Source organism: Rhamphochromis sp. 'chilingali' (genome assembly GCF_963969265.1).
Source record: "Rhamphochromis sp. 'chilingali' genome assembly, chromosome: 3".
NCBI classification, from domain to species: domain Eukaryota; kingdom Metazoa; phylum Chordata; class Actinopteri; order Cichliformes; family Cichlidae; genus Rhamphochromis; species Rhamphochromis sp. 'chilingali'.
The window spans coordinates 39951435-39978087 of NC_137931.1; the positions used below are offsets into that span (position 1 = coordinate 39951435).

Sequence of the window (26653 nt, forward strand, 5' to 3'; positions counted from 1 at the left end):
AACCTTCTGTTTAGGAAGGTCAGGCAATAAGAAGCTGGCTTAAAGGGATGGTTAAATTAGATTGTTTCTCTTTCAGATATTAGAGAAACTGAGGTCTAGTGTCTTTGGTGGCAGGCCCGATATCATCAGGCGATATATGCTTTTTGCTGATTTATCAGTAACAGCATTCATCAAGTGTACACAAACACTTGATGCAGCAAAAACACAATCAGCAGATCTGAGCAGAGTTGGGCAGAGTGTAAATAATTACATAAATCTAAGGGAAATCTGTTCATGCTTTATGGTGATCGACTGAATTCTCACTTTAAAAGTGAACAAAATAAATCAATAAAAAAAAATTAACAAACCCACAATCAAATATCATTATCACATCAGTATAATAATAAAAATAATATCATTAAAAACAAATGCTATAGTCAGTCAGGCTCTACTGATGGGATTCACCAAGCCCCAGTATAACACGGCTGATGCCAACATTTGGTGATTTGATAAAGTGCTTTTTTTCCCCCCCATATAACTGAATAACATGTTATCTACAAGTCCTTACAAAAATAAATGCAACAAATTTAAAAGGGGATCAATTTAGTAATACAACAAAGCCATTGTTAATAAAGATGACTCAGTTTATTACAAAATGAATCACAGCCCAGTCTATGGTTTTACCCCAGTATATATATTGGGCAGAGGAGCAAAGTGTTATATCTGTGCCAGAGCTCAATTCTAAAGAGTATTAAACTCTAAAACCGAGGAATTAAATTTACTATTGGTTTAGAAACAGGTTGCTACACAAGCATATTTTAACCACATTTGTTAATTGTCATTTCATTTATTCAAGTACTACAGACATCTTATCTTGTTAAACAGAAAAATTTATAGATCGCTCTTAAATTAAAGTCATACAGACTCATCGACTCTTTTGTATGTGGATTGTTCATGCTTACAAGCATAGCCATCTCCAAGCCAGCAAAAACCCTGACACAGCTGTCAAAATGAAATGATGAAATATGTGCACGAACGTATATGTGTTAACACCTCGTAGTGTAAGCGTTCCCCCAAAGGTGATAAAATGAGCCACAAAGTCAGAGGGGGAACCCTAAGAGCCAATCACTAGACAGACACTAAGGAGTAAATATGGAGCACAAGCTAATGTATCTTCCTGACTAAACTTAGATCCATAGCTTTAAGCTATTTTGTGTTGCGTTTCAAATGTCTCCTGTGACCCCTTATAACTCAAACACACATGAATGTAAAGGGAAGACCTCGCCCATTCAGTGACGTCACGATATTATGTAACAGACCATTAGCATATCTTGAGGTCAGCGTGGCATCCATGTATGCAACAGGGATGATTAATGGTTTTATCCTAAAATACTTTTAACTTCAATTTTAAACAAACATGAACGTTCATGAAAATATTGATTCGTTACCTAATAATCACGTGCTGACTAAAGAGCAGAAAAATCATTAAAACACATGTTTAGTCAAGTCAGAGCTACTCCATGCCTTCAAAAGCTAAACCAGTGTTTCACACACAGACACATGAATCATAGATGCCCACACAGTCAAATACAGACTCTTTACCCTAATATCAAAAAGGAACAAAATGTACTCAAAAATCTTCTGAAAAAACAAAAATTCCAGGAAAATCCATGCCATGTGCCTGACACCAACATGCCAATTCATTTTATTTTGGATTATAATAGACTTCTGTTAAACTTTTCAGGCTACAGCCACCTCAAATCGCTTACCAGGTCCTTGCCTGCAAAACTCTTCCATACTCTTTGCAGTGATGGTTTTTGTTCCCTTATTTCTCTTCCTGTACATAGTCGTAAAGCTTGTAGTGCAAGCTTTTCCTAAACCAATCAACTGTTGCATTGCAGATCTATTGAATCACATGTGTGTCGAGTCAAGGAAATAATCTGACCAGTAAAGCAGAATCAATAATGGCATTGCTAACAATCAGTGAAAACACATCACGTCAACATGCAACAGCTGTGCTGTGCAGCTTCCTTTTGGTTGCTTCCACCTTTTTAGTCTTCGTGACTTATCCAAAAATCATTTATAACTTGAAAGTGCATGCGTGGCCTGGAATTACACAGAGACAAGCAGTCGATCATGAGACGGAAGATAAAAGAGGTTGTGTCTGAGTTAAGAGTCTGAAAGAAAACAAACAATCAATATAGCAAAAATAGGAGTAAGATGAAGTAATAATGTTATTTTCACTTTCCCTCTATGCATGTATTACACCAATTCAGAAGCTGAAATACAGTGCAAACCCATCAATTTAACATATAAATTTTAAATGTGCATCTCACACCAACTGTACTTTTATTGTTATAGAGGAAATAGAATAAGTGACAGGTACCAGATAATTTTGGAGTCTGAGCTGTCTTTTTAAAACAAGATCCTGTGTGGTTTTGGTCAGAAACCTTTAGCTATAAGACGCCTGCAGCTTTGTCCTGTGATTTCTTGACTCTGCATGATCTGCTTACGTAAAGCCGTTCTACAACTGCCACAAAGCCTTAGAATAATTTCAAATTTTGCAAAGATCGGACATCCTCTGGATACTTTGCCAAGTTCTGATATGATTATTTCCTTATTTTTGCCTGATGAAACCTAGACTTTTTCACTTTCAAGTTTCAGATAAAGGCCAATAAGGTCAAATGGAAAAAGTAAAAAAGGTGACTTCAGAAGTGACTTTGCAGCTGCTGCTTCTGTGCAAAGCATGCTCAGTGATGCATCAACTAAACACATCAACTAAACACTGCTTGTTATCATTTTTTAAAGCTATCATTCAATCTCTCAGATAAGCGCCCTTGTGTAAAATGCAGATGGGTGACAAACAGATCTCACAGTACACGTCTGTATAAACTTCCTTGATCATGAATGCAAATCTCACAATCATCCCCAATGTGACTCACTGGGAAAATGTTTAAAGGGAAACTTGCAAAGTCATAAATGTGTCTAATCAAATGAAAAACATTCAAATACAAAGATTAATAAATAACCTCAATTCCCCCCCAAAAGTGGGACACTGTGTAAAAGGCAGGTAAACATTTGCTAAGTTTTCTAAGTTCAATTGTGAATAAAATATGGGTTTACAATATTTACAGATGATTGCGTTCCTTTTTTAGCTTTACAGTGTTCTGCTTTTTGAATTGGGGTTGTATACGGAGCAATTCAAGAGGACAAAAATATGCTGTTTGTACTGAGACATTTAAACCCAAACCAAAATGTCAAACAAGTGGGAGGCACGGTTGGCCTGGCTCCATTCATTCATGGGGATGATGCAGAAAGACCTCAGTGTTGACATTTCTTCCAAAGGTAAGGAGGCAAGGCTGGTGAAGAGAGGAGGAAAAACAAACAAAAAAACCCCCCAAAAACCTCAAACCAAAACAAAAACAGATAAAATATAACTAAATAAAAACAAAAAAGAGGAGCCGATGTGAGAGTATCAGCTTTGGGGGTATACTGTGACCTACTTTTTAAAATTCAAAAGTGTATGCAACAGTGGGAGGGGGAACATAGTACCCACAAGTGAAGAAGTGGGGAGAACACTGCAACACACTGTATGGCATTTATTACATACCAGTAGTGGGTTAACCTCACGAAGGACGAGCATGAGTCAGCAGTCGGCAGAGTCTTCCCCATTCTGCTTCTCTTCTTGTTTCCTGACTGAACTCATACGGTCCTAGGATTTTCAGTAAGTCTTTTGCCTTTTGCATATTAGTCTCTAAAAGCAAGAAATATTCCTAATAATGATGAAGATAACACTTTATAGCCAGATGCACAGAGAGGGAATAGCTACATGTCTGTGCTGGTTCCGAGCACACAAATCCCCTGATATTTCCTGTTGGCTTTAGGCGCATTCAGAATCGGGAGACACGATTCAGCCTCATCGAATCAACTGTACTATACTAACTGACTGGGTTGACACAGGAGACAAAACTGCAGAGGCAACAAAGCGAGAACTGTTTAATCTGCCGACAACAAGTCTAATTTTATCACCAGCTGCACGGCATGCAAAGTGCCCTCTGATCTCTTGTCACGCAGGAAGTTTTCCTTCTGTCTTAAAGATTTCAAACATATTGATGTACGCCTATGACCTTTCTCCTCTTTCACCAATTAGTTTTTTTTTTTTTAAATGAAATATCAATAACATATACAAAAGGTCATCATCCTGCCCTGTCATACAAACTGATCTTGGTCCCAACATGACACTGCAGCACATGTAGCCTTCAACGTCAGTCACAGGAGATTAGTTGCCGTCTTTCGATTTCCTGACCTAAATCTCTGACCAGCTTGTTGCTCTCCATTACATAAACTCTCCCTGACACACATATTCATTTTAAATAACCAACAGCATGTGATAAGTTTAGAAATCCATTAAAGAAAAACTTTCTATTTTGACACAAACAACAAGTTAAAAGGAGAAATGTCAAATAAGGTTAAATTACTCAAATTACTATGGTTTTAAATTCATAATAAAGAGCAGAGTGAATACTACATTATTTGTCCTGTGTCCACAGGGAAAGGAGAGTCTTGTGATGTTCACATTATTCCAGATATGAGGGGAGTTGCTGGCTGGAGTGAGTTAAGAAGGAAAACCATGTCAATAACAGCTTAAACTTGAGTTCAACTTTTCTCTTTAAATTTGACTGTAAAGCCAACCCAGCCTAACCACACACAGAATTTTAAAAAACGAACAAACAAGAAATTCAAAAATCCCAATTGCTGAGGATTTATTTTCCTTAGCCACAGAAATTGACAGAAAGACACACAATGTTTTACTTTCACACTGAATAGAGACAGGAACATGGGAGAGGTAAAAGAGCTGAGGAGAGAATCCAGGATCCACGTGGCCAGAGGTGGATTATGGGGCGTGGAGATGTGCCAGGGCTTGCCTGGAAAAGTAGGCCAGAGCATCTGCCAAGCAGACAAAAACATGCCGTCACTGTTTGGAGGAAAACAGAGGGCAGTGCCTAAAGCTCGGCCTTAAGAGGACTGACCATGTTTGCGTGTGCAAGTTGGAGTCTGTGTGCACGCCAGTTTTGCTCCACATTGAAGCATGAAATAACGGACAACAGCAGTTTGTTCTAAAGCTTGCTGATCCTCCATAATCCTCTTCACTGATGCATCCTCGTAGCCACCAGGACAGAGCGGCTGAACTGGAAAACTGCTCGCTTCCCAACTCAGAGAGTTCTTAACCAGGGTCTAGCTGCAGCACATTGCTGGTATAAGCAGGTGTTCTGGCCTGGTTTATTGACCGCTGGTGAAGTACATCAGGGATCTTCAAGATTTTTCATTTTCAAGCACTACATGGTCATGCACTAGTTTACACAGCTCCTTGTTCACATGATTCAGCCTTGAGAGCTCCGAGAGTTCCTTATCACTCTCGTCACGCAACGAGAGTGATAAAATTCTTTATCAAAGATAATAAAGAATTTTCCTCACCGCTGACCGCAAAATTCTTAATTTGCTTTTTAAAATACTGAATCTCCCTTTTCTGATTATCTCCAGTCTCATGTCAGCCTTTTTATAGTCTTTATGCAGACTACATTTTCTTTTTAAATCTTTTGATAATCATTTCATCTTTTTCCTCATCTGCGATCATCAAACTTGCCATGCAATTTAACCTTTCCATGAAAAACCATGTCAAAATTTGTACCCTATTTTGTCACCTATAAGGTGACTGATAACTATCACTGAATGCATTTTTCCCCTCTATATTCAACACTTGTCAAATGCTCATGTTTACTACCTAGTGCTGCAGACGCATTAACCTGTAAACATTAGCAATGCTGCATTTTTCTTACTGCCTTCCTCCGCTTGGAGTGACCCAAGTTACTGTAATGGGGTTTGAGTACTGGGTTCATTTGCCTAAGTGCTATAATGCTATGTGCTGACTTGACGTTTTGGAGGAGTAGAGGCACTGCAATATACTTCAGCCATTAAGAATAACTAGCCCTGCCTTCTGACACAAAGATACAGGCCTGTACTTATCAAGCATCAGATCAGATCAGAAAGCAGTCACACCTGACTCAGAGGGTGTTGCTTCATTTACTTACTTGCCTAATTTTTGCTTACAGGTTGAAATATCTCAGTCTTTTCCTTAGAATCAAAGTGGAGTTCGCAGCTGTCCTAATCTGTCAGGATTTCCCAGTAGCTGGAAAGTAAAAGGAAAAAAAGTCTGTGCAACAACTAAGTGAACAGAAGATTAAATTAAAGGACAAATTGGAAAAAAAAATCCCTGTCAGACTAATTGCACAAAAGCTTTAACGCAACTAATGGATAGATAGAAAAGGTGAAGGTTAAGCGTCTGTTAACAGCTAACGAGGGATCAACCAATTTAAATCGTAAAACTGCTTTATGATAACCCAACTAAGTGTGGAACAAAATAATACTGAGGAAGTTGCAACAGTAAATAATGGAGTCTAATGGACCATTTAGAGCTAGTTTTGAAGGAGCAGAGCACCAGTTAGGTTATCTGGTCAATGGGCTATGAGTTTGTTTCGGCAATGTGTCCATCATTAACCAAGCCACAATTCACAAATTTATTAATGGCTACACCTCATCAAATATTAGTCAGACTATAATCAAGTGTACACGCAATAAACACATGATGGGTCCTCACCCAAAGTGTGCTCTAAGGCAGCGGTCCCCGACCCCCGGGCCTCGGACCGGTACCGGTCCGTGAGTCGTTTGGTACCGGGCCGTGAGAGTTGAGGCTCAGGTGTGAAATGTATAGTTTTCAGGGTTTTTTAAATCAGTTTTCAGCATTATTTGGTTATCGTTTTTATCGTTAACTCTGTTTTCCTCGGTCTTTTCATGTGTGTTATGAATAAATCTATTTTTCGGTACCGGTACTAGTTTTATTTTGTTGTATTTATCTGCGACACCTTAAAGGCCAGTCTGTGAAAATATTGTTGTCATAAACCGATCCGTGGCGCCAAAAAAAGTTGGGGACCGCTGCTCTAAGGTCAAGGCCACATCAGTCATTTTACAGGCACTTATCCATTTTCACAAGAAATACTGCCTTTCCTTGAGTACTTGTCAGATCTTAGTGTCTTAACTTAAAACGGTGTCCCAAGGTCAACAACAAGGTGACATCTGTGATTTTATAGCTAATATAATGAGAACTTTGATTAATCGGGTACCAGATGAAACGCATCATCAGTGACGTTCTGGTTAAGTTTTAATCATATGTGCCACTTTTATTATTCAATTAACTGCATTTATTTGAAAGCTGTCTGATACGAAAACGGACGCTGAGCCAAAATTTGCATGTCACAAATGAATATTTAAACTGTATTAAAGCTCAGAGTGATAAAGCTTTTATTCTGCATCCCTTAAAACAGACGTCAGACTTTAACGTGTACGTGACAGTTTGTTACATAACGCCAAAACCTCATCCTGTTCCTTCTCAATATCACATAATTACAATTTAATAACACACTTGAGTAGACTTTAGATCCTGAAAGGACACATACGCTTATAATCCAAACCACTTTAAAGTATTTGTGAAACTTGTCTTTATGATTTATACGGATCACTCTGAGTATACCAGCACTGTGACGCACCTTCAACATTTACACAGGAGCCTTTATCCAGGATGTAGTTTGAATGAACAGACACACCTCTATTTGGGAGCTATCCCATGGTGCACCAAGTAGGCCAAGTCACCAGCACTGCTGCTTCTACAGGCATAATTCACTAAACCAGCCAGCAGTCTACTGATTTTATAAAAAAAAAACCTGGGAATAAATCACAAATAAATTAATATATTTTAGAGGGGAAAAAAAAAACAAAAAAACAACATAACTGAAAAAAAAAAAAAAAAAAGACAAAAAAGTCTTAAGTTTTAGTCTTTACTTAATTTGGTAAAGCAACCAGTTTGAGGCTTTGGTGAAAATGCCTATTGACAGTGACACTTCTACATGCATGACTGCTTTTATTGTAAAACTGGTTCTTAACTTCTGATAAATGCCACTCCTATCATAAAAACAGCTAAAACTGAAACTAAAAAAAAAAAAAAAGAAAAAAAAGAAAAGAAGGAAGACTAAAACAGGACTCTGGAATCCAGCTGCAAATAAAATGAATCCAAAATAAAAGAGCTACAGTAAAATGCAATAACCATTTTAACACCAGTTGGATAAACATTTTAAAGTCACGCTGGCAAAGACCGTTTGCGCAAAAACACCATTGAGCACCTAATTTTAAACACATTTGCAAAGACAAAGCCAAATAAGATTTGTATTTTATTATTCAGATTTTTTTTCACCATCATTCACGTTTCGCTTAGTTCTGCGATCTAGTAAGAAAAATAAAACTGCATAAACGGAAACAAATGCATGCAGCCCTTTGTCACATATCCAGATTGTTTAGTATGATTTTGTAGATAAAGTTATTTTTATTCATTTTTTAAATAATTCAATTAATTGTTGTTGTTTTTTTATTATTATTATTATCATCATTATCAATAAATGCAACCAGTTTCCCCTATGAACATTAAAACTTCACACTGAAAAACCTGCAGAAAATGTTTGCACTTTAGCATTCATGAACTGGATACTATAATTGTTACTGATTAAATGCCTAACCCAGGGGTTTCAAACCCAGGGCTCCAGAGTCTTATGTGGTTTTTTTGTCCATCTGGCTCCCTATAAGTCTGACACAAAACTAAATTAATATAAAAATGATCCTTTTAATTTTGCTGAAATTCAACTGCAGTGGTTAGCATGAATGCAAACACATAAACAGCTAGTCCTGAGTGCTACTAACCCAAAAAGTCAAGGAGAAAATTGGAGGATTTAACGGTGTTTTTTGGCTGCCAATGCCCTGCTCCTGCTGTGTTCCATATATGATGTATCATACATCAAAAACATACCACACTGAGTTTTGTATTATAATCAAATAGGACTAAACCTAGTAAGGGCATTTTATTTAAATTTCCACTGAATGATGATGGCTTATAAATAAATATGTCTGTCTTACTTCAGCCTCCACATTTCATAAATATGTTTATACTCATTTTTATAAGATTAAGGAACTATATGAGGCCAAGGAAAACTAATTAAAAACTGAGCTGACACCCATATTTACTGTTAAACACCACGCTTTAAAACTATTATAGCCAAAAATAAACAAATCTCTACTAGAGAAAAGATCCCATTAGCAGCAGTGACATTGTACATTACTGCAGTCGTCCCACAGAGGCTTGCCGATGAGACATCAGGACCATCGACCCAGACCAATGGGACTGAAAGATGCACTCATGTGATATAATCCAATTTGATAGGAAAAGCCACTTTGCCAGTGAGAGTTAGCATGGGTGGCTGTGGATACAACAATACATGTGCATTCTTGGCCTGCATGGATACATCAGCCAGCACAGCAGGAGAACAAAAACCCATTAAAAATTCAACTTGGCACAAAGTGTACCAAAGTGCTGCAGCGTGGTGAAACATTTACATCTGTCGTAGATGTTTCACTGCAAACTGGACCCTGTAAAAACCCAGAAGGGAGCCAGGTTTGAAAAATAAAAGACTGGAAAGTGACAAGTACTGTGATATGTTGTCTGTGAAGGTTCTCAGTCATCCAGGTCATCGTAGTCAAAGGAGCTTGCAAAGAAAAATGCTGTGATATGTTGATTTTTAATATAATAACAGCTTATCAATCAATTTGGATTCAGTAAAGTAAAGACGATTTGATGATATTCTCTTAATGTACAAGCTCCAGCAAAACATCTCTTTATCTTTAAAATTGTCTAAGCCTTGTGGGAAAAAAGGCCTCCTGCTGGGAATTGCCGACAGACACGCTTCATGCATTAGAAGACCAAACCATACCAACAAGAAAAAGGGACAGAAATTGTCCCACACACACACACAAAACTCATGCATGAGAGCCTGTCAGTAGCAGCTAAAAGGTAAACAGTGAAGAGCAGTGAGTGAGAGGGGGAAGGGAGAAAAGAAGAAACAGAAGATTTTCACAGGGCGGAAAAAAGTAGTACCTTTCTCAAAAAGGGCAAGAAAAAGCAAAGGAAATTTATACACCAAACTTGGGAGTATTTACTGTATACAGCTATTACAAATGACCTCAGACCCATAACACAACTGAAGATAAAACACATCTTCTATGAATTATTTTAGACTTATTATATACTTAGCATATACTTTCAAATGTTGTAAATTATTTGCAGCATTAATTAGTCAGGAATCATAAACAATGTAACCACAAGAAGAAAAGGAGATCTAGTAAGAAAAGCAAGTGAAATGAATCCCCTCCCTAACCTTTACCATGCCCTTGTGTCATACAAGTAAACACATGCAGTGATATTTTATTAGTTTTCTGACGTACATCTCCACCTTTAAAACCTTTCAATCTCCACCCTCTGAATACTATTCTCCATCGCCGCAAACAGTAGTATTTTCTTTCAAACCACTGACAAAGCCTCAGGCTGTTGGCCCGTATTCAGCGCTCACTGAACGACTTCCCAGAAAATTATTATGTTTGTGAAGAAAGATTGTGCAAATACGTTCCTCCTCATATCATCAGGTCTGAGATAAAAAAAATTAAAAAAAATTTAAAGTTACGCATATATGTATTGTGCGTCTTAAATACAACTGAGGGACATCACACTTTGAATGTGATTACTAAAATCTTTTTTAAGTGACGGAAGTGAGAGATCAAGACAAAAGCTATTTTAACATAAGCTCTGGAAAATGTCAGGAAAAAAAAAAATCACGCAGTACCCAAGTCTGAAGTTGCTCTGATTGACAAGTTGACAAGTGAAGTTGGCAGATTGACAACAGCAAAACTCATTATTACAATTATTCTGGCTACCTGTAAACGATCAAAAACAAATGGACTGGTGGTTTTTAAAAGTCTAATTTCAAAGGTGATTTTTTTTGTTAATGATTCAAGTGTAAAGCAAATAAATAAAGAGATGGTGATGGGCATAGATTCATCCAGATGGTTGCAGACAGGGACAACAGAGATCCAACCAGGTGGCTTTGTGCACCTCAGGAGACCTGCATAGAAGCCATGGGGAGCACAAGAGAGCCAGCAAGTATCAGACACTCATGTCACAGAAAGCAGATCAGGTTAGAGACCACTGGAGCTTTGGAGACAACAATCAGGTGAAGGCAACCGTTAATGGACAGGTTTACCTAGATCTCACAGACCTTGTTGATTAAAAGGTTCTCTTTCCAGGCATGTTGGCTTGATCTTAACAAAGGAGAATCAAAACTGCTGTAAATGAAAGGGCTGCACATAACTTTTAACACAAGACAAGACCAACGTAAAAAACAGGGGTAAAGTCTTAATGCAGATTGCAACTGATGTGGACATTTGGGTTTTAACATGCAGCAACTCTGGGTAATGGCTAGAAAAGTTCAGGGCAGTTTTATATAAACCACATCAGACCATTTTGTCTAGCACTGCCTTGGTGGCACACTTCACAGTTGTTGACTGCTAAAAGAAAAAGTGGCAGCAGAAAGCATTAGCATACAGAGGGGTATGCAGCTGGGACATGAGAAGGCTAGAAAGCAAGAGAGTTTTATGTGCTCATCAGGCTCCATGGCCAGTGGGCAGGAACAAAGGCATGTGCTTTAGTGCCAGTCCAGCTCTGTCTCCTCACATAAAAACTAAAGCAACCAGCCCGCAGGGCAAGACCTTGGTTCAACAACAACAACACAAATTTGGACTGTGTTACTCAGCTTCTATTCTCTGGGCTTGCAGTAGAGACAAGCAGAGACAAAGTGAGATTACCTACAGCTTCCAAAAATCATGCATTCAAGCTGCGCATTTTGGCTGTGAAAAACAAACGCATTTTAAAATGATCAGTTTAAAAACAAATTCAGAAAGCAATTTATTTTATTCAATACTGACTGAAATAAACAATGATCGAGCTAAACTTCCTGGCTCTGTCCTGTTTTTGTGAAAAACAGAAGCAAGAGATGGATTGTGTAAAAGGTATGGATTAAACTCAAGAGAAAAGGCTGCGAACAATAGTGCCTGGGTTTGGTTTGTAACATGAAAAGGATGACTCCAGATTTTTCTGGCTTTTAGGTCAAATGTCATGTTTGCTGTGATTTATTTATTTATTTATTTATTCCCCCTCTTTAGAAACCTGTTCAGTTACATACCTCAACGTTTTAAAATCCAGCATTTGAAATCAATAGGACCTTAGCTGAGATAAACTGCCTTTTCACTCAAAAATTAAGTGAAGGGTAAGATAACAAGTTAATGGAAGCAATGAGCAGGTCTCCAGTTGGCATATTTCATGATGGAATCCCTTATGTTACAAAACAAATCTATTATTTTTTTATATATATATATATATATATATATATATATATATATATATATATATTAATTATAAAAAAAAAAAAAAGATCCTGTGGGACTTCCAGATACAGACGGACAAAATGGTGGTGGCTAACCAACCGGACATAGTGGTGGTAGATAGATAGATATATATATATATATATATATATATATATATATATATATATATATATATATATATATATATATATATATATTCCTTCTTCCTACATGCATAGATTTAGCAAGTTTTGTTTTTATGTTTAAACTCAGTCATTAAAGACAGTGTAAATAGCTTACCATAAACCCCCAAATTACTGTACCAAATAGTCAGTGAGCAGGCGCAGGCAGTAGCAATGTTTGTATACACTCAACCTAGAGTCCCTAGAGTCCAACTTCTATAAAGAAGAAAAAAAAACAAAATAGCACACCACTATGTAAACTTATAACCCTTAAAAGCATCTTTGCAGACCATTCTTTTTCTATTATGCAAGTTGCGTTCACATGGACAGATGAGCAGGTAGAGCTGGGCGATATGAGATTTTTTCATATCACGATATGTTTTTTTCATTTCAGGCGATAACGATATCTATCACGATATAAGCCAAATAACTATATTTGTAAGATTTAAATGTGCTGTTGCTCACAAGTAAAATGTGAAATAATCAGCAGCTTGTTTTTATTTAAATATTTATTTCCCATAATAAGTTCAACAGGGTAGATGTACTTAAGGAACATGAGACTTTTTCAGATAAATAAAGGCAAATATTGCAAACTACACAAAAGGCAGCCGCTAAAGCGTTTAAGTTTCAAAATAGAACAAACGAAACAGACTAAATTGTCAATTCCACTTAGAAACAAAATATTAATTCTAAAAATAAATCTTAGTTTGTTTTACAGAAGAACAGACAAAACTGACTAACTTTTGTCAATATCAAATAAACTGAGAACTAAAAGGAAATTCTCAATCCCTCCTTGTTGTATAGCTGAGCTTTTCAAACAGTTTTAACAGTTACTTTAGTCTGACAAAAGCCGAATGACGAATTAGCGCTTCCAGTCAGAGACTGAGGCTACGTCCACACGTACACGGGTATTTTTGAAAACGGAGATTTTCCGTTTTCGTTTTAAAAAAATAATCCCGTCCACACATAAAGGCAGAAATGAAGGAAAACGCTGCTATGAACATGCCAAAGCAGCAGGTGGCGCTAGATTCCTAACCGTGCAGAAATGTTGGCCAATCAGAAGTCTAGAAGCCTCGGTGGGAAAAAGTAAACAAAGCTGCGGCATAGAAGCAGAACCGAGTCGTCTGTGTGGAGGGACAGTAACTGTGTGTATATGTAAGCATTTAAACACTGCAGAGAGTAGAATTAAGAGTATTGTAGAAATTCATTTCACCGAAACAATAACGTGGCGCACAGTGTGACGCATGCACCAGTTTATTGTATTTCCAGACTTGCTTTCGGCACAATTTACAGTGCACGCTACTCTGTTTTTTGTCAGACTTGAAATAGCCGAAATACCTTCACACTACGGAACTTCTTTGGCTCTTCTGTTCGACAATCTCTCCGGCGTTGGAACCATCATCTGTTTTCTCTTCGGTCACGCTCGGTTGATTTTTCTAGTCGGCACACTCATTTCCTCCATTATGCGCTGGCTCCATTACCCGCTGGCTGCTTCCCAAACAAACACACGTGCGGCTTGGCACTTGTGCTGTACGTAACAAGTCACGCGACGTGACGCTGCGGCTGTGATTGGTTCGGCTCTGCGCTACCTAATTTGGATTGGCTGACCTTTTTTTTTTTTTTTTTTTTTTTTTTTTTAAGAGGACAAGAGCGGCGAGGTCTATCGCGATAGCTTAATTTCTCTATCGAGTAAAAGTTATATCGCGATACATATCGTTATCGTTCTATCGCCCAGCTCTATGAGCAGGTAACACATGTATGAGCATATGACATTGTGCTACATTCTTTGAATCACAGACGCATCACAGTACAGCCACAAGCCAGCTGATGAAATGAGAAGCTGCGAGGGGGTGAGCTACGAGAACGCCCAGTAAGCATTATTGTCTTCTTTCAAGGCCTCCTTTGTAACCTTCCGATTTACGGTCCAACCAGCCTCCCATTTCCCAGCTGAAACAGCCAAAGCACACAAAGTTTTCACTGTGACATTTACTTACAGTTCCCAGTATGGGTGCTCCGTGACTCATGGTGCATGTGGGGAACATAAGGAGGACTGTATTATGTAACAACTACCCCCACCAAAAAGGAACTTTTACAATGTGGGCAGAACACAGTTCTTATAACAAGAATGTCCACAAGCTATATCCTGACTTCCTTCTTTGTAAGGCACTCAGAATCCCTAACAGCAAAATTTGACAGAAACTGGAGCTCAGTGAAGAAATATGTTTTTTGTACAAACGCTCTATTAAACTTATTTCCACTTCTTTCATTTTGTTCTAGTAGCACAATACTGTATGAAAGTGCTCCAAGTAATCCTCATTAATCTTTTACTGGGCATTGGTGAAGCCCCTCAGTTTACCCACTAGACGAAACAAGCAATTTTAGCACCTCTCATTTTAAGAACACATTACACAAAAGCCAAATTCCTTCTGATTGGACGCTTCTTGAAAACACAAGGTACGAGCATCAGGTGGGTGAGATTGCAAGTTGCATTTGCTAAACGTCAGTAAATCCTCACTTTTTAACTTTGTAAAGTTAAAGCCTGAATCGGAGCATTCAGAGCAGTCTGAAGCCTGACACTCTGTCTCTTTCAGCTTATATAGAGTGAAAAGAAAATGATCTCATCTTATATTTGTTGAACTACTGCTCATTGTGAGCCGTCTATTAGGTTTTCTTCCTAGCAAAATATTTGCACTGCAAAACACAGCCTCACCCTCAGAGTTGCTCAAGGACTGGAGCTGTGAATTGGGATTCACTAGAAGCAGAAGGTAACTTAAAACCCACACAGTCCTCACTCTACAGGTGATTTAGGAAAGTAAACGGGTTGGTCTTGCATGTGTTCTCCTTCTAGGTTAGCACCAAAGCAAATGAACAAACACGTCTTTTGGCATCACAAGCAGATGCAAATAAAACGCCAAAGCACCCTAAAGCAATTTTAACTGCACTAATATAATGACATATAAAAGTCCAAGTTAACAGCACAATTAAAAAATAAATAAATAAATAAAAAAAATCATAAAAAAAAAAAATCATAAAGGTCAGTAGATTAAAATTCAACACGATCAGCACACAGCCCAATTTAAATGAACATGTTCAAAAACTTTGTATGTTTTGCTGATTTTGTTAACAACTGGATGATTAACAATATCTACACTCTAATGGAATATAATAGAAAACCCCCAACTGATCACTTGGTTGCAGAGGTATCTCTTAAGTACTAATCAGGTTATATAATAATTATCTTTCTATGCCATCCTTCAGAAGGACAGAATGAGATGGTGACAATATATGCAGTAAAGGGCGTTGAGTACACACCCCAAAAATTAAATAAAGAAAACCTTTTGTGGATCTCGGGTAATTTTCCAGAATATACAACTAAGAGAAAGATGCCAATTGTCTAACAGAAAGTCAAACAAGTTCTAACAGTTTCTAACCTGGAATAATTTAATTGTGCTGTTAACTTGGACTTTTATATGTCATTATATTAGTGCAGTTAAAATTGCTTTAGGGTGCTTTGGCGTTTTATTTGCATCTGCTTGTGATGCCAAAAGACGTGTTTGTTCATTTGCTTTGGTGCTAACCTAGAAGGAGAACACATGCAAGACCAACCCGTTTACTTTCCTAAATCACCTGTAGAGTGAGGACTGTGTGGGTTTTAAGTTACCTTCTGCTTCTAATGAATCCCAATTCACAGCTTACCAAATTTCCCAGAGGAACCCACCCGAGGGATTAATAAAGTTTTATCTTATCTCTCTCTTATCTTAAATGCTGAACCACCAGACTCAGACAACATTTCTGCGCTAAAGTTAGCATCTAAATAAGAAGAAAATACATATCTGGTAAGCTATCATTACAGATAATCATCCTGGAAATATGCAGTTTCATGCAAACGGTGTCAAGAACACACACACACACACACACACACACACACACACACACACGCTCCCCTCCCCTCAATGCTGATGTCAACAGTCTGAGCTAGCTTATTGTGGGCACAGTAAGATCCCTTTTGCTGACCACACGTGAAGGGGCAGCATGACACATGCAGAACACTTTGTTGTGCTTCTCTGAGTACTGCAGCATAGAGATGTACTGCCAAGCAGCTTTAAAACACCCTATAAAAACAGGCAACAATTCAACCACAAACACACACACAAAGAAATAAAATAAAAGCATAGATTTTGATCCATAAAAGAACAACAAAAACAACATCAGGCTAGGTCATTTGAAGCAGGACAAGCAGAGTTATTAAAAGCATCAGGTCAATGATCATGACACACCTACCCATAGACACTTGTTACCAGCAATCTAATACAGAGCCCCCTTTTCAAAGCCTAAAAATCACAGCTGCCTTGGAGACCATCGGATTACTGCAAGGATCACATTCCCCATTTCTTTGCTCCTACCAAGACGTGTGAGAGTTGGCAAGGAGGAGTGAGAAGCTGCACGCTAAAAAGGGTTTGCATTACTAATGAAGTTTGTACGTGTAGCAGCATTGTCATTAGTTTGTGGGAAAGTGGAAAAAGGGCCCATTAATATAGGCAAGCAGACACTTGACTTGCAAGCAGCAGGCCTGCTGGAATAGTTAGCTTTCTTGCTATATAATATGTTGGGTCTTTACAAAAGAATATAAAGTGTGCTTAAAATGACTAAATTAGGAATTTATAAATAACAATTCATCATCAAATCAAATCTTATTTGTGTAATAGCTATGAAGTACCAGGTTTGCAATCCAATAACAGCTCTTGTTTGCTTGTGCCAATATGCAACTCTTTTTCAAAATATGCAACCCTATGAAGGAGCTACAGTACACTAAGTGCTGGAGTGCAAGTTTTACTTATTCATGAAGACATTATATAAGACGAATGCCTGACATGATCCATAAAACATGACTACTAAAATTCAGTGCTTTAAGGAAATAAGGACAAACATGCTTCCTTTAACACTATAGTCAACAGTGTGAATCAAATAACCATTACAGGAAAGCAACCAGAACCATTGCTGGATCTTGGAACACAAATATTAGGTGATTATTTCCTGGAAACGTACTACACACTTTAAGTAACGTGAAATTTTCTTGTACAGCTTGGGAGTTTTAAATTTCCGCCTCTACCCCAAGGGAGGCCTACGCCACACACCATGTCTCTCGGCTGTCTTGGGAACACCTCAGTATCCCCCAGGAAAAGTTAAAAGCTGTGCTATACCCACAACCTGAGCACCGATAAGCCAAAGAAAACGGATGGGTGGATTTTCACGTACATCAAATGTGTCTTTATTTATTTATTTTTTAGGTTATTTAGTCTCCTAAAGAGCAAACTAATCTACATTCTCAAATAAAGTGAGACTGACATATTTATCACAAAGAAATTACCAGAATGGCAGAGAAAGCTGGACAGCTACCTGCTTCTGAGTCACCAATCTGGATAAAGGTGGCACTTTAGCCAGACTGCTAATCCCATTCCACAAACCCTGCGTACTGTTACCTGCTGCATGCCTCCGAGATTAATACAACTCATGAATTTGTTTAATCTACCAGACCTCTGTGCGCACATACTTTGGAGAACAACTATCATTTTTAGGAGGGGAACTTATTTACCAGAATGTAATAACAGATCTCCAATATGTCGCTGTTAAATCTATGTTAAGTATGTAGAAGTTCGGTGATTTTACAATGATTTTACAATAAGCTAGCTCTTGTGAGTATGGTTTTCTCTGTACAATATACAAAGACACATTGAAGTTTTATAACTGTAGTAACTTATAAATCATTGGACAAACAATGGTAGCATTTCCTTGATTTAGCTGCTTTTTTGTTTCATATGACAACATACATGTCATCTCGAGTTTTTATGAGCCGGTCAGACTGACTGGTCGATTTCAGGATAGCAGTTGATGCCCTTATGGATTTGGCATTGGAAAATAAACAGTCATGAAATATAGTTTAAATCAAGGGGAGATAGACTGAATTTTTTTAGCATTAAAAAGTTTAGAGATAAAGAGTTTAGTTGGTCGCCTCCAGCTTGCCTTGGTGGTCACTGATGTTACCTGACAAGTAGCCCGACTTCACTGGTTTTTAGGTTAGCTAGCTATGCCGCTAGTCAACAGCTGGCTACCAAACCTTCTGACATAATTTAAGTCATTTAATAAATAAAGCTTATCAGTAAGTTGGGTACAAACAAAACAATTTCAGAGCTGTTCTTAGGATAAGAAAGTCCAGAAAACGCCACAGATTGTAACACGTTGTTAATGTTAGCTGTGTAGCAGGGGCATTGATGACTGACGGATATTATGCGGCAGAAGACACCAAGCAAAGCTACGTGGGGACGAGCATCACAAAGCCTGCTCCACCTATTGTTAGGACTGTGTTTTGCCTGACATGTTGATTATAGTGAGGATGTAGAATTAGATGTCGATGAAAGCTTACCAGCACAGGAGAGCTACAATGAGGCACACCAACAAAACGCGCAGTCTCTTCATTATCTTCCCGCGGGGACCAACATCCTCGCTCCTTGGGGTTTTTCTCCTAATGGATCACGGCTACACAACACACCGAAGAGAATCTTTAAGTACCTGTGTTAATTTAAACATGAAAAACAGCAAATCCCACACTTGAGGGGGTGCTATTTTTCATTATGCGGACCAGCTGTCCGCCTCCTTTTAGGCTCCTGTGGCCACTGCTGTTGACGAGTAGCTGGATCTCGCTATGTTCAACCCCCGCTGAAAAATCTAACCAATCAAATAAGCGTTGAGAATTCGTAGCCCAATGAAAAGGCGTTTAGCGACACTAGTTTAATTTGAAAGCCCCACCCCTTTCGATTGAGGATGAGTTGGTAGCTGTGGAGCAGGACGCGTCACCTATTTCTTGATAAGCAAATCACTTAAGCATGCAATAGTTAAAGTTATTGCTCAACTGTGAAATGTGTCGACGTGAATATATAGTCCTAGCACTTTTTAAAAAAATGTAAATTAACTTACATTCATTCAAATATGAGGTGTATGAATGAGGGTGAGTGAAAGAATTTGTACACTGTATACTTCCTTCTTCACCACTGGAAAACACCTTCAAGTAGTTAAACCCATAAATATTTTTAAATCCTGGAAAATGGTTATCGGTGTTTAATGAGAAATGGGCTAATTATTTTTTTCTGCCGACATAATTTTTTATATTTATTATATATCATATAATGGGACATTATCTTAACTGTAATCTTATCCGTTTCTATTGTATTTTTAGACTATAAAGAAACAAGAGAACAAAAATATCTGGTTCGTTAAAAACACATTTTACACTTTTGCATGCTATTAGTCACGTTCCTACTTTAGATTTTGTTTAAACTCTGCTTTTAACAAGTTAACACTTCGTCACTTACACGTTTGTGGAAAACAAAAAGATCAAAACAAATACAAGTCTTGGTTTATTTCATTTACCACATAAAACACATTTAAAGTAGGGTGGTTTTCTACGTACGCTCATACCGCATGGAACAATAGGACTACAAATCCCAAAGTGCAATTCCATTGAGGCCCTGAATAATTTGCCTGACTTTTTTAAAATTGTGTGTGGTTTATTTCACATACTTAATAAATACAAAAAAGTACATACACCAGATGCTTGGATCAACAGTGAAATAAAAAGTTTTTTTTTTAGCAAATTATAAAACACATTTTTAAATTTTTATTTCGGCGGGGTCCTAAGCTGTCGCCAATCTTCAGAACATTTCAACTAGAAGTCAACTTCGGGCGAAGGTAGCTAACAGCCGCTGACTGACCAGCACTGTGGCCGGCCTCTTTAATCACATTTCTGGGTCTTTGGGACTTTTAGGGTCATGGCTTTGACCATGAAGATGGTCCGGCTATTTTTGTGTGTCCTGTCCGTGTTTGTCTCACTGGTCTCGGAGAGGTTAGTGGTGCTGGCTGCCTTCTCTCAGTCTCTTGACAGCGACTTCACGTTCACTCTGCCCGCCGGTCGAAAGGAGTGCTTCTACCAGACCATGAAGAATGATGCCTCACTGGAGATTGAATATCAGGTCATAAAGCCTCATAAAATAGGGATGTTGTTTTGGGGTTTGTATGGGGTTAGCTGGTCAACCCAAAACTTCACACTGCTATCTGCCAAATCAAATCAGCGTTGACATATTACACTTGTGAAACCTGTTGATTAGATCTTTAGTTGTGGTACTTATTCCAATAATGGAATATAATTAAGGCAATTTAGCCAGGTACACGTTTAAGGTATTTATGCTTTCTATATCTAACTAATGTTCTACTTTTATTTCGAAGTGTTTTACTGGTAGCTATTTGCTTTACAGCTTTTATTTGACTAATGATTATTTTATCAGTTAAGCTACCGAGCAGTCCATACAAGTAAAGGCGTAGAGATATAAAAATAATCATTTTACTGGGTGCCAGAAATTCTAAAGGTATTTCTCAGTATTATATTCGCAATGTTCAGAAAATAGTTGAATTTTAAAAAGAGCTCAAATGGAGTCCACTTAAACCAGATACAGCAGTAAAACTTAACTGTTACATTAAAATTTGGGTGATGCTTTTAAAACTTTAAGTATAATGTAATGATTTCGATAGTAGCTATTTTTACTTGTAACGGAGTACATTTAAAAGTGTTGCATTTGTACTTTTACTTCAGTACAGGATGCGAATACTTTCTTCAGTTACATCATTCAAACCACATGCAGCCTACACTCGTTTACTACTGTTTTAAATCCAGAGCAAAAGAAGCAACAAGTAAATTGGTTCACACCTTGATTTTCATATTGTTGGGAACCTGTTTTGCAGGTCAGTGTGCAGGTTACGCAGAGAATCGGAATCTATTCTTCCTGTGTGACGTCACAGAGTTTTAATTTGTTATTTAGCTGCATAAATGTCAGACTCCTTACAAAAAAAACAATATTCCTGACATCTCATGTGTTAAAACAAGCATTAGTAAGCCACAACAGATGTGAATTTCTCAGGGGTTGAGGGCTGATATGAATGCTTCCATCCGCAGGTGTTAGATGGTGCAGGCCTTGATGTAGACTTCACTGTCTTCTCTCCATCGGGCCAAATGCTATTCAGTGACTACCACAAGTCTGATGGTGTCCACACGTAAGTAGCTCCGATCTTCTATTTAAAAACTGACATTAATAACTCAGGTGTTTGGGGGAAGATCTTACTGCTTGTGCTTTCTTCCAGCATAGACACTGAGGAGGGAGACTACATGTTCTGCTTTGACAACACGTTCAGCTCAGTCTCTGAGAAGCTCATCTTCTTCGAGTTGATCCTGGACAACATGGATACAGATGAAGACCCAGATGACTGGAAGGAGTACGTCCAGGGAACAGACATCCTGGACATGAAGCTGGAAGACATTATGGTGAGAGTTGGTCTTGTTTGAATAAATTCAACACATTCCAAACCTGTCGTTTTAATAGATTTGAATGTGTGAGCTTTAAACCTTAATAGCACTGATAGATAGTAGGTGGTTAAATTAGATTCAGAGTGTGTTGGTTTTATTCCCACTTGCATTTTTAGACTTTGTCCCTCTGTTGCCTGAGATATTTCAGAGGATCATCCAGGATGACACGGGGGGTGCAAAGTGACCGAACACACTGCCAACAAAATAGCACATAATCCATCACCAACATGTAAAGTTACACGAAGTGTGTCACAAGAAAGGACAATGTCATGAACTCTCACCTACTGGCTGAGGGCGGCCAATTGTTTCAGCTTGCACCACTCATTTGCTAAAAATAGCCTAAATTTGTGGCATAAGTCACATAGCCTTGTCATCTTGGTAAGAGGTAGGAAATTTGTCCCCCAGCTGTTGAGGAAGTAGTTTTTTCAAGGAGGAAGGAACACCATTTCAGACTCACTCTGATTACCTGCTTTGTTTTTGTTTAACATTGGTCAAGTAAAATTTACATAAAGAGTACAGTGGATCTATTAGCTTTCTTCTCAGATTCCCTCAGTATGACCTGCTTTTCTCCTCTCCTTCAGGACACCATCAACAATGTGAAGGCTCGGCTGGGAAAAAGCTCTCAGATCCAGACGCTTCTGCGAGCGTTCGAGGCTCGTGACCGAAACATCCAGGAGAGTAACTTTGAAAGGGTGAACTTTTGGTCAGTGGTCAATCTCATTGCTATGGTTCTGGTCTCGGGGGTTCAGGTCTACCTAGTCCGCTCGCTGTTTGAAGATAAACGGAAAATTCGAACATAACACAACCTGAAATGGAGTGAAACAGAGAGACTGACACAGTTGCCCACAAAAACCTTATGGATTTTTTCAGCTGATTTCCCCTTTTGTGACTTTTAATCAAGGATATTATATATATATATATATATGCACACTTACACACACAATGATAAAGAGCCAATTTACCACAGTTGTTGCTCTGGTCTTTTAAGTCGTTGCAGCTTGAAGGAAACCCCAGGTTTGGAAAAACTTATGACTCTCAACTTTACATACAACCTAGCTCTGTCTTTCTTGAAAAAACATGCATCTTGTTTGATAGGTCCCCCCAACTGCTGTAGTTCATCAGTGATAGACGCACATTTACAATGCAACTATTTTTCTAATGGAGCCAGGCCAAATGCAAAAATGTCTTCTTTTTTTCTTCCTTTTTAAAAAAAAAAATTAATTTCAACATAGGTTAAGCTAAACTAGATGAAGGAATGGTCTGGGGCCTGTTATTTCTGTCAGATAGGAGTGAGAGGTGCTGCCAGTCTGTTAGTGTGTCTTCCCCTTACAATAAGATGCCTTATTCATTTGGATTTCGCTCCCAGCCTTTTGCCTATTGGTGAGGCCTTTGAATACTTTTCTTATTGCCACAAATATTTATGTTGTTACAATTCAGCCACATATTCCCCTTCATGCCAATACTGAAAATACAGGGCTGCACTGCAGTGCTGCTCTTTGGCACCCAAAAGACCGCAAGAGAAGGAAACGGGCCATCTCCAAATCTCTTTATAACTACTGCCCCACTCTCCTCTGCCATGATTTGTGGACTTGTGGCCTGAATGGCTGCCAGCCAGCGCCGCCGCTGTGAAGCCTGTCTGCTGCTGCTGGGTGTCTACTTACAGCCACCTACTGTGTGAAGATGTTGAGCCTGCCCGTCTCTCCTGTGACAGAAGTCTATTTCTATCTGAGTGACATCTGGAAGGTCATTGCCACTACTTCAATGCACTGGTTGGTTTAATATGCATAAACTATCCTTTGCCTTGTGGTTTTGTTTTTTTGTTTTTTTGTTTTGTTTGTTTGTTTGTTTGTTTTTTTCCTCTTTTCAACATACTTTTCCAGGTCCTTGCACTGCCTCAGATCCCACAGAACCCCATTTTGGCAAACAAAAATGGGTCCACAGTCTACACGGTTGGAATAACACCAGTTTGTTACCTGTTACTTGTATTGTATTAAACTGCTACTGCGGTTGTAGTTTTTATTGATGTTTATTCATCTCCACTGTGGAACCCTGGCTGCTCACTACCTTGGCTCGATGCTTCATGTTGCAGTCTTCTGATTTTTGCCTTGTGCTGTAAGGTGAAGATCATACAGTGAGTTTATGCCTTTGTGATTTACACTATCTTTTGTTAGAAGTGAATAAAACCAAACTGAGTAGACTAATTGGTTTACAGTTATAACATTTTGCCACACGGTATGTGCATATGTCAATCACAAATTCTTTGGATGCCTGTAATAATATTGGATGTCTGGTTGTGAGAAATGGTCATCATCTGCCTCAGTTTCAGTGCTTTTCCTTATTCTCATGTATGGTTGCTGTCACTGGTATTTACGTACTGTATGTCTGGATTCTAATAAGTGATGTATTGGTAATAAAAAATATTTTTTGATCAATTTTTAACATGCTTTCAGAATTCTACAAAAACAAAAGAACAACGTTTTTTTTTTTTTTAAGTATTTCTATGTTACTGAGTAATAAAAGTTTGTGTCTACAGCTTCATTGTCTTTGAGAAATGTTTTCTGTCATAAAACAGCAGTGGGAGAAGAGGGAAAGTGGCATCATATTTATTTAGCTAATATCCTGCAGTTGAAAATTTCTGCAGATTAAACAGCTTCACCTTTTTTCTGACCTCTGCATTCTGTTGTTATATTCCCCCCCAAAGAGTGTGATACTGTGATTCAAATGTAGATTTAAAAACAGAAATTATCTTTGTCATCAATGCAAAGCCATTATATTCGATGCTCAAAGTGAGAAATTTTATTTTTTTTTGGTTAGCATATGCTAATGACAGTAACATCTTTCAAAAAAGGTGAGACAAGGGCAACATCTGGTGAAATGTTCCCACAGGTAATTAGGTTTATTAGTAACAGGGATGGGTATTTTTAAAAAAAAAGAGCATCCCGTAGAGAAGTGTCAAGTGTTTCAATAGGCTTAGGAATACTTTGAAAAACTACTGCATGCAACCGTACAAGGTGTGCTGCCTCTCTTGGCCCAGGACATTTAAGAAAAAGAGATTTAAAAACGTAAGACTTCCTGGCTAAATGATAACTGAGCTGTTATCAAATCATTCAAAATTTTATTTGATCTTTTTCTTGGTTGGTGTATTCTTCAGGCTAAAGAAGACCATCTGGCTTAATCTCACTGTACTGTTAAAAATACCAGCATCTGTGACAGTATATAGGGGCGGTCATGCATACAGCAAGGACAACTTGTGCATCTGCTAAACAGATTTTGGCACACAACAAATGCTGCCATCTAGATGATGTCTGTTTCAGAGAAGGCTTCCTTAGGTCAGTAAGACAATGCAAACCATGTTCTGGCTGTATTATAGTAGCTACATGGCAACCAGCAGTCCAGACCAGTCACCAAAAAAAGAAAAATACAAATTTACAACAGTTTCGATAATTATGGAAGTTAAAATGCAACAAATCAACTTAATATTTATTTATATATATATTTTTAAAAAAAAAAACAATTTAAGATTCTCACTTGGAGCATTTGATATGTTGTAAATATCATCTTTTTCCAAAGCATCCAAACCTTTTTTTGAAACAGCGTTATGAATAGACCTTCTTTTACAATCATTTCGACATGTTTGTGCATACAGTAACAAGCCTGGTTTTACTGCATATGAGCGGGGTGTATAAACCAGTTATGCAGATGCTTGTAGAATACCTAGGGTATCTGTAAGGATAATTTACCCTGCCGTGAAGCTGCTTGGCTTCTAACATGTCCTTCGTGGTGCGGTGGTGCAGAGATGTGATGATCAGACATTCTTGTAGTGTAGTAACACAGGCCCTTCCAAAGTACAGTGAATGTAACACGGTGGGAAGAAGCAGAATGAAAACGTTACTGCGACTTACTTGCTTTAGTCAATCCACAAAATATCACGTTTCATGATACTTACGGGCCTATCACACCCTGTATGCACGACCGGGTACTCATGGAAACACCGTTATGAAATGATTTCCTCTGTAAAGTCAAATATAGAACAGATGTGGCAAAGATTAAATCATAAAGTAATAATACAACAACATGAATTTAGTGGAAAGTGGAAGAGTAGAGAATGTAGAAACCTTGTTGGGAATTAAATGTTCTTTTCCAGGGTTTCTTTGTGTTGGCAGAATTTACCGTGGTGGTCGGCGTTTGTGGCTCCTTTGACCCCGAGCTGGAGCTGACATGACTGCTGGCTGCCTGAGCTGTTGTCAGGGAGACATGGGGCTGTGGTCTACACTTTGAGAAGCTGTTATTATCACGATACAGATGAGCGTATTGATTAATATCACAATCAACAAGACAAACAATTTTAAAATTGACATAAACTATTGCCACTCTAAGAATATTTTCCTAGAACTTTAAAATGCCTGATTACCTTTTTGAAGCCACTTCGGTCTGTGGGTTTGGTCTTATAACTTCAGCACAGAATGGGCTACGTATGTTCAGCACAGGCAACTTGCAAAAGAAAAAAAGGTACTGTCATAAAGTGGACAGACAGCGCCAATGTGCTTTTCAAACAAAGCACGGTTATTCACAGATACCAAAGTTGACTTTTGAATCCTGACATATTAAAAAAAAATCAAAATCAAGGGGCATACCCTTTCAGACTGGTGAACGCAGATGAAATTCATACACAGATCTACAATTTCATTTTCAGCACAGGCGCGTGGCATGCTAACCACAGATTATTATATCAGAT

The 26653-nt window shown here is 38.2% G+C and overlaps 2 protein-coding genes across 6 annotated transcripts in view; one reads left to right on the top strand and one right to left on the bottom strand.

Moving 5' to 3' along the window:
• suco (SUN domain containing ossification factor) overlaps positions 1-19171 on the bottom strand; it is a 43823-nt gene extending 24652 nt beyond the window's left edge. For all 5 annotated transcript variants that reach the window (XM_080879115.1, XM_080879114.1, XM_080879113.1 and 2 more), the window contains exon 1: positions 18931-19171. In XM_080879115.1, coding sequence (XP_080735241.1) covers positions 18931-18983 — 53 coding nt within the window. In that variant the 5' untranslated portion in view covers positions 18984-19171. The remainder of the gene's footprint in view (positions 1-18930) is intronic.
• Positions 19172-20205: 1034 nt separating this feature from the next.
• tmed5 (transmembrane p24 trafficking protein 5) lies at positions 20206-23114 on the top strand. The gene is made up of 4 exons (XM_080877825.1): positions 20206-20533; positions 21511-21608; positions 21696-21876; positions 22500-23114. The coding sequence occupies exons 1-4, from the start codon at positions 20333-20335 to the stop codon at positions 22716-22718; spliced, it is 699 nt and encodes a 232-aa protein (XP_080733951.1). The 5' UTR covers positions 20206-20332; the 3' UTR covers positions 22719-23114.
• Positions 23115-26653: the final 3539 nt, after the last annotated feature.

Bases quoted from the DNA above. Each gene is read 5' to 3' on its own strand.
- tmed5 (XM_080877825.1), top strand. From the start codon at position 20,333: ATGGCTTTGACCATGAAGATGGTCCGGCTATTTTTGTGTGTCCTGTCC. The intron at 21,609-21,695 runs GTAAGTAGCTCC...GCTTTCTTCCAG, and splicing joins AAGTCTGATGGTGTCCACAC to CATAGACACTGAGGAGGGAG. The intron at 21,877-22,499 runs GTGAGAGTTGGT...CCTCTCCTTCAG, and splicing joins TGAAGCTGGAAGACATTATG to GACACCATCAACAATGTGAA.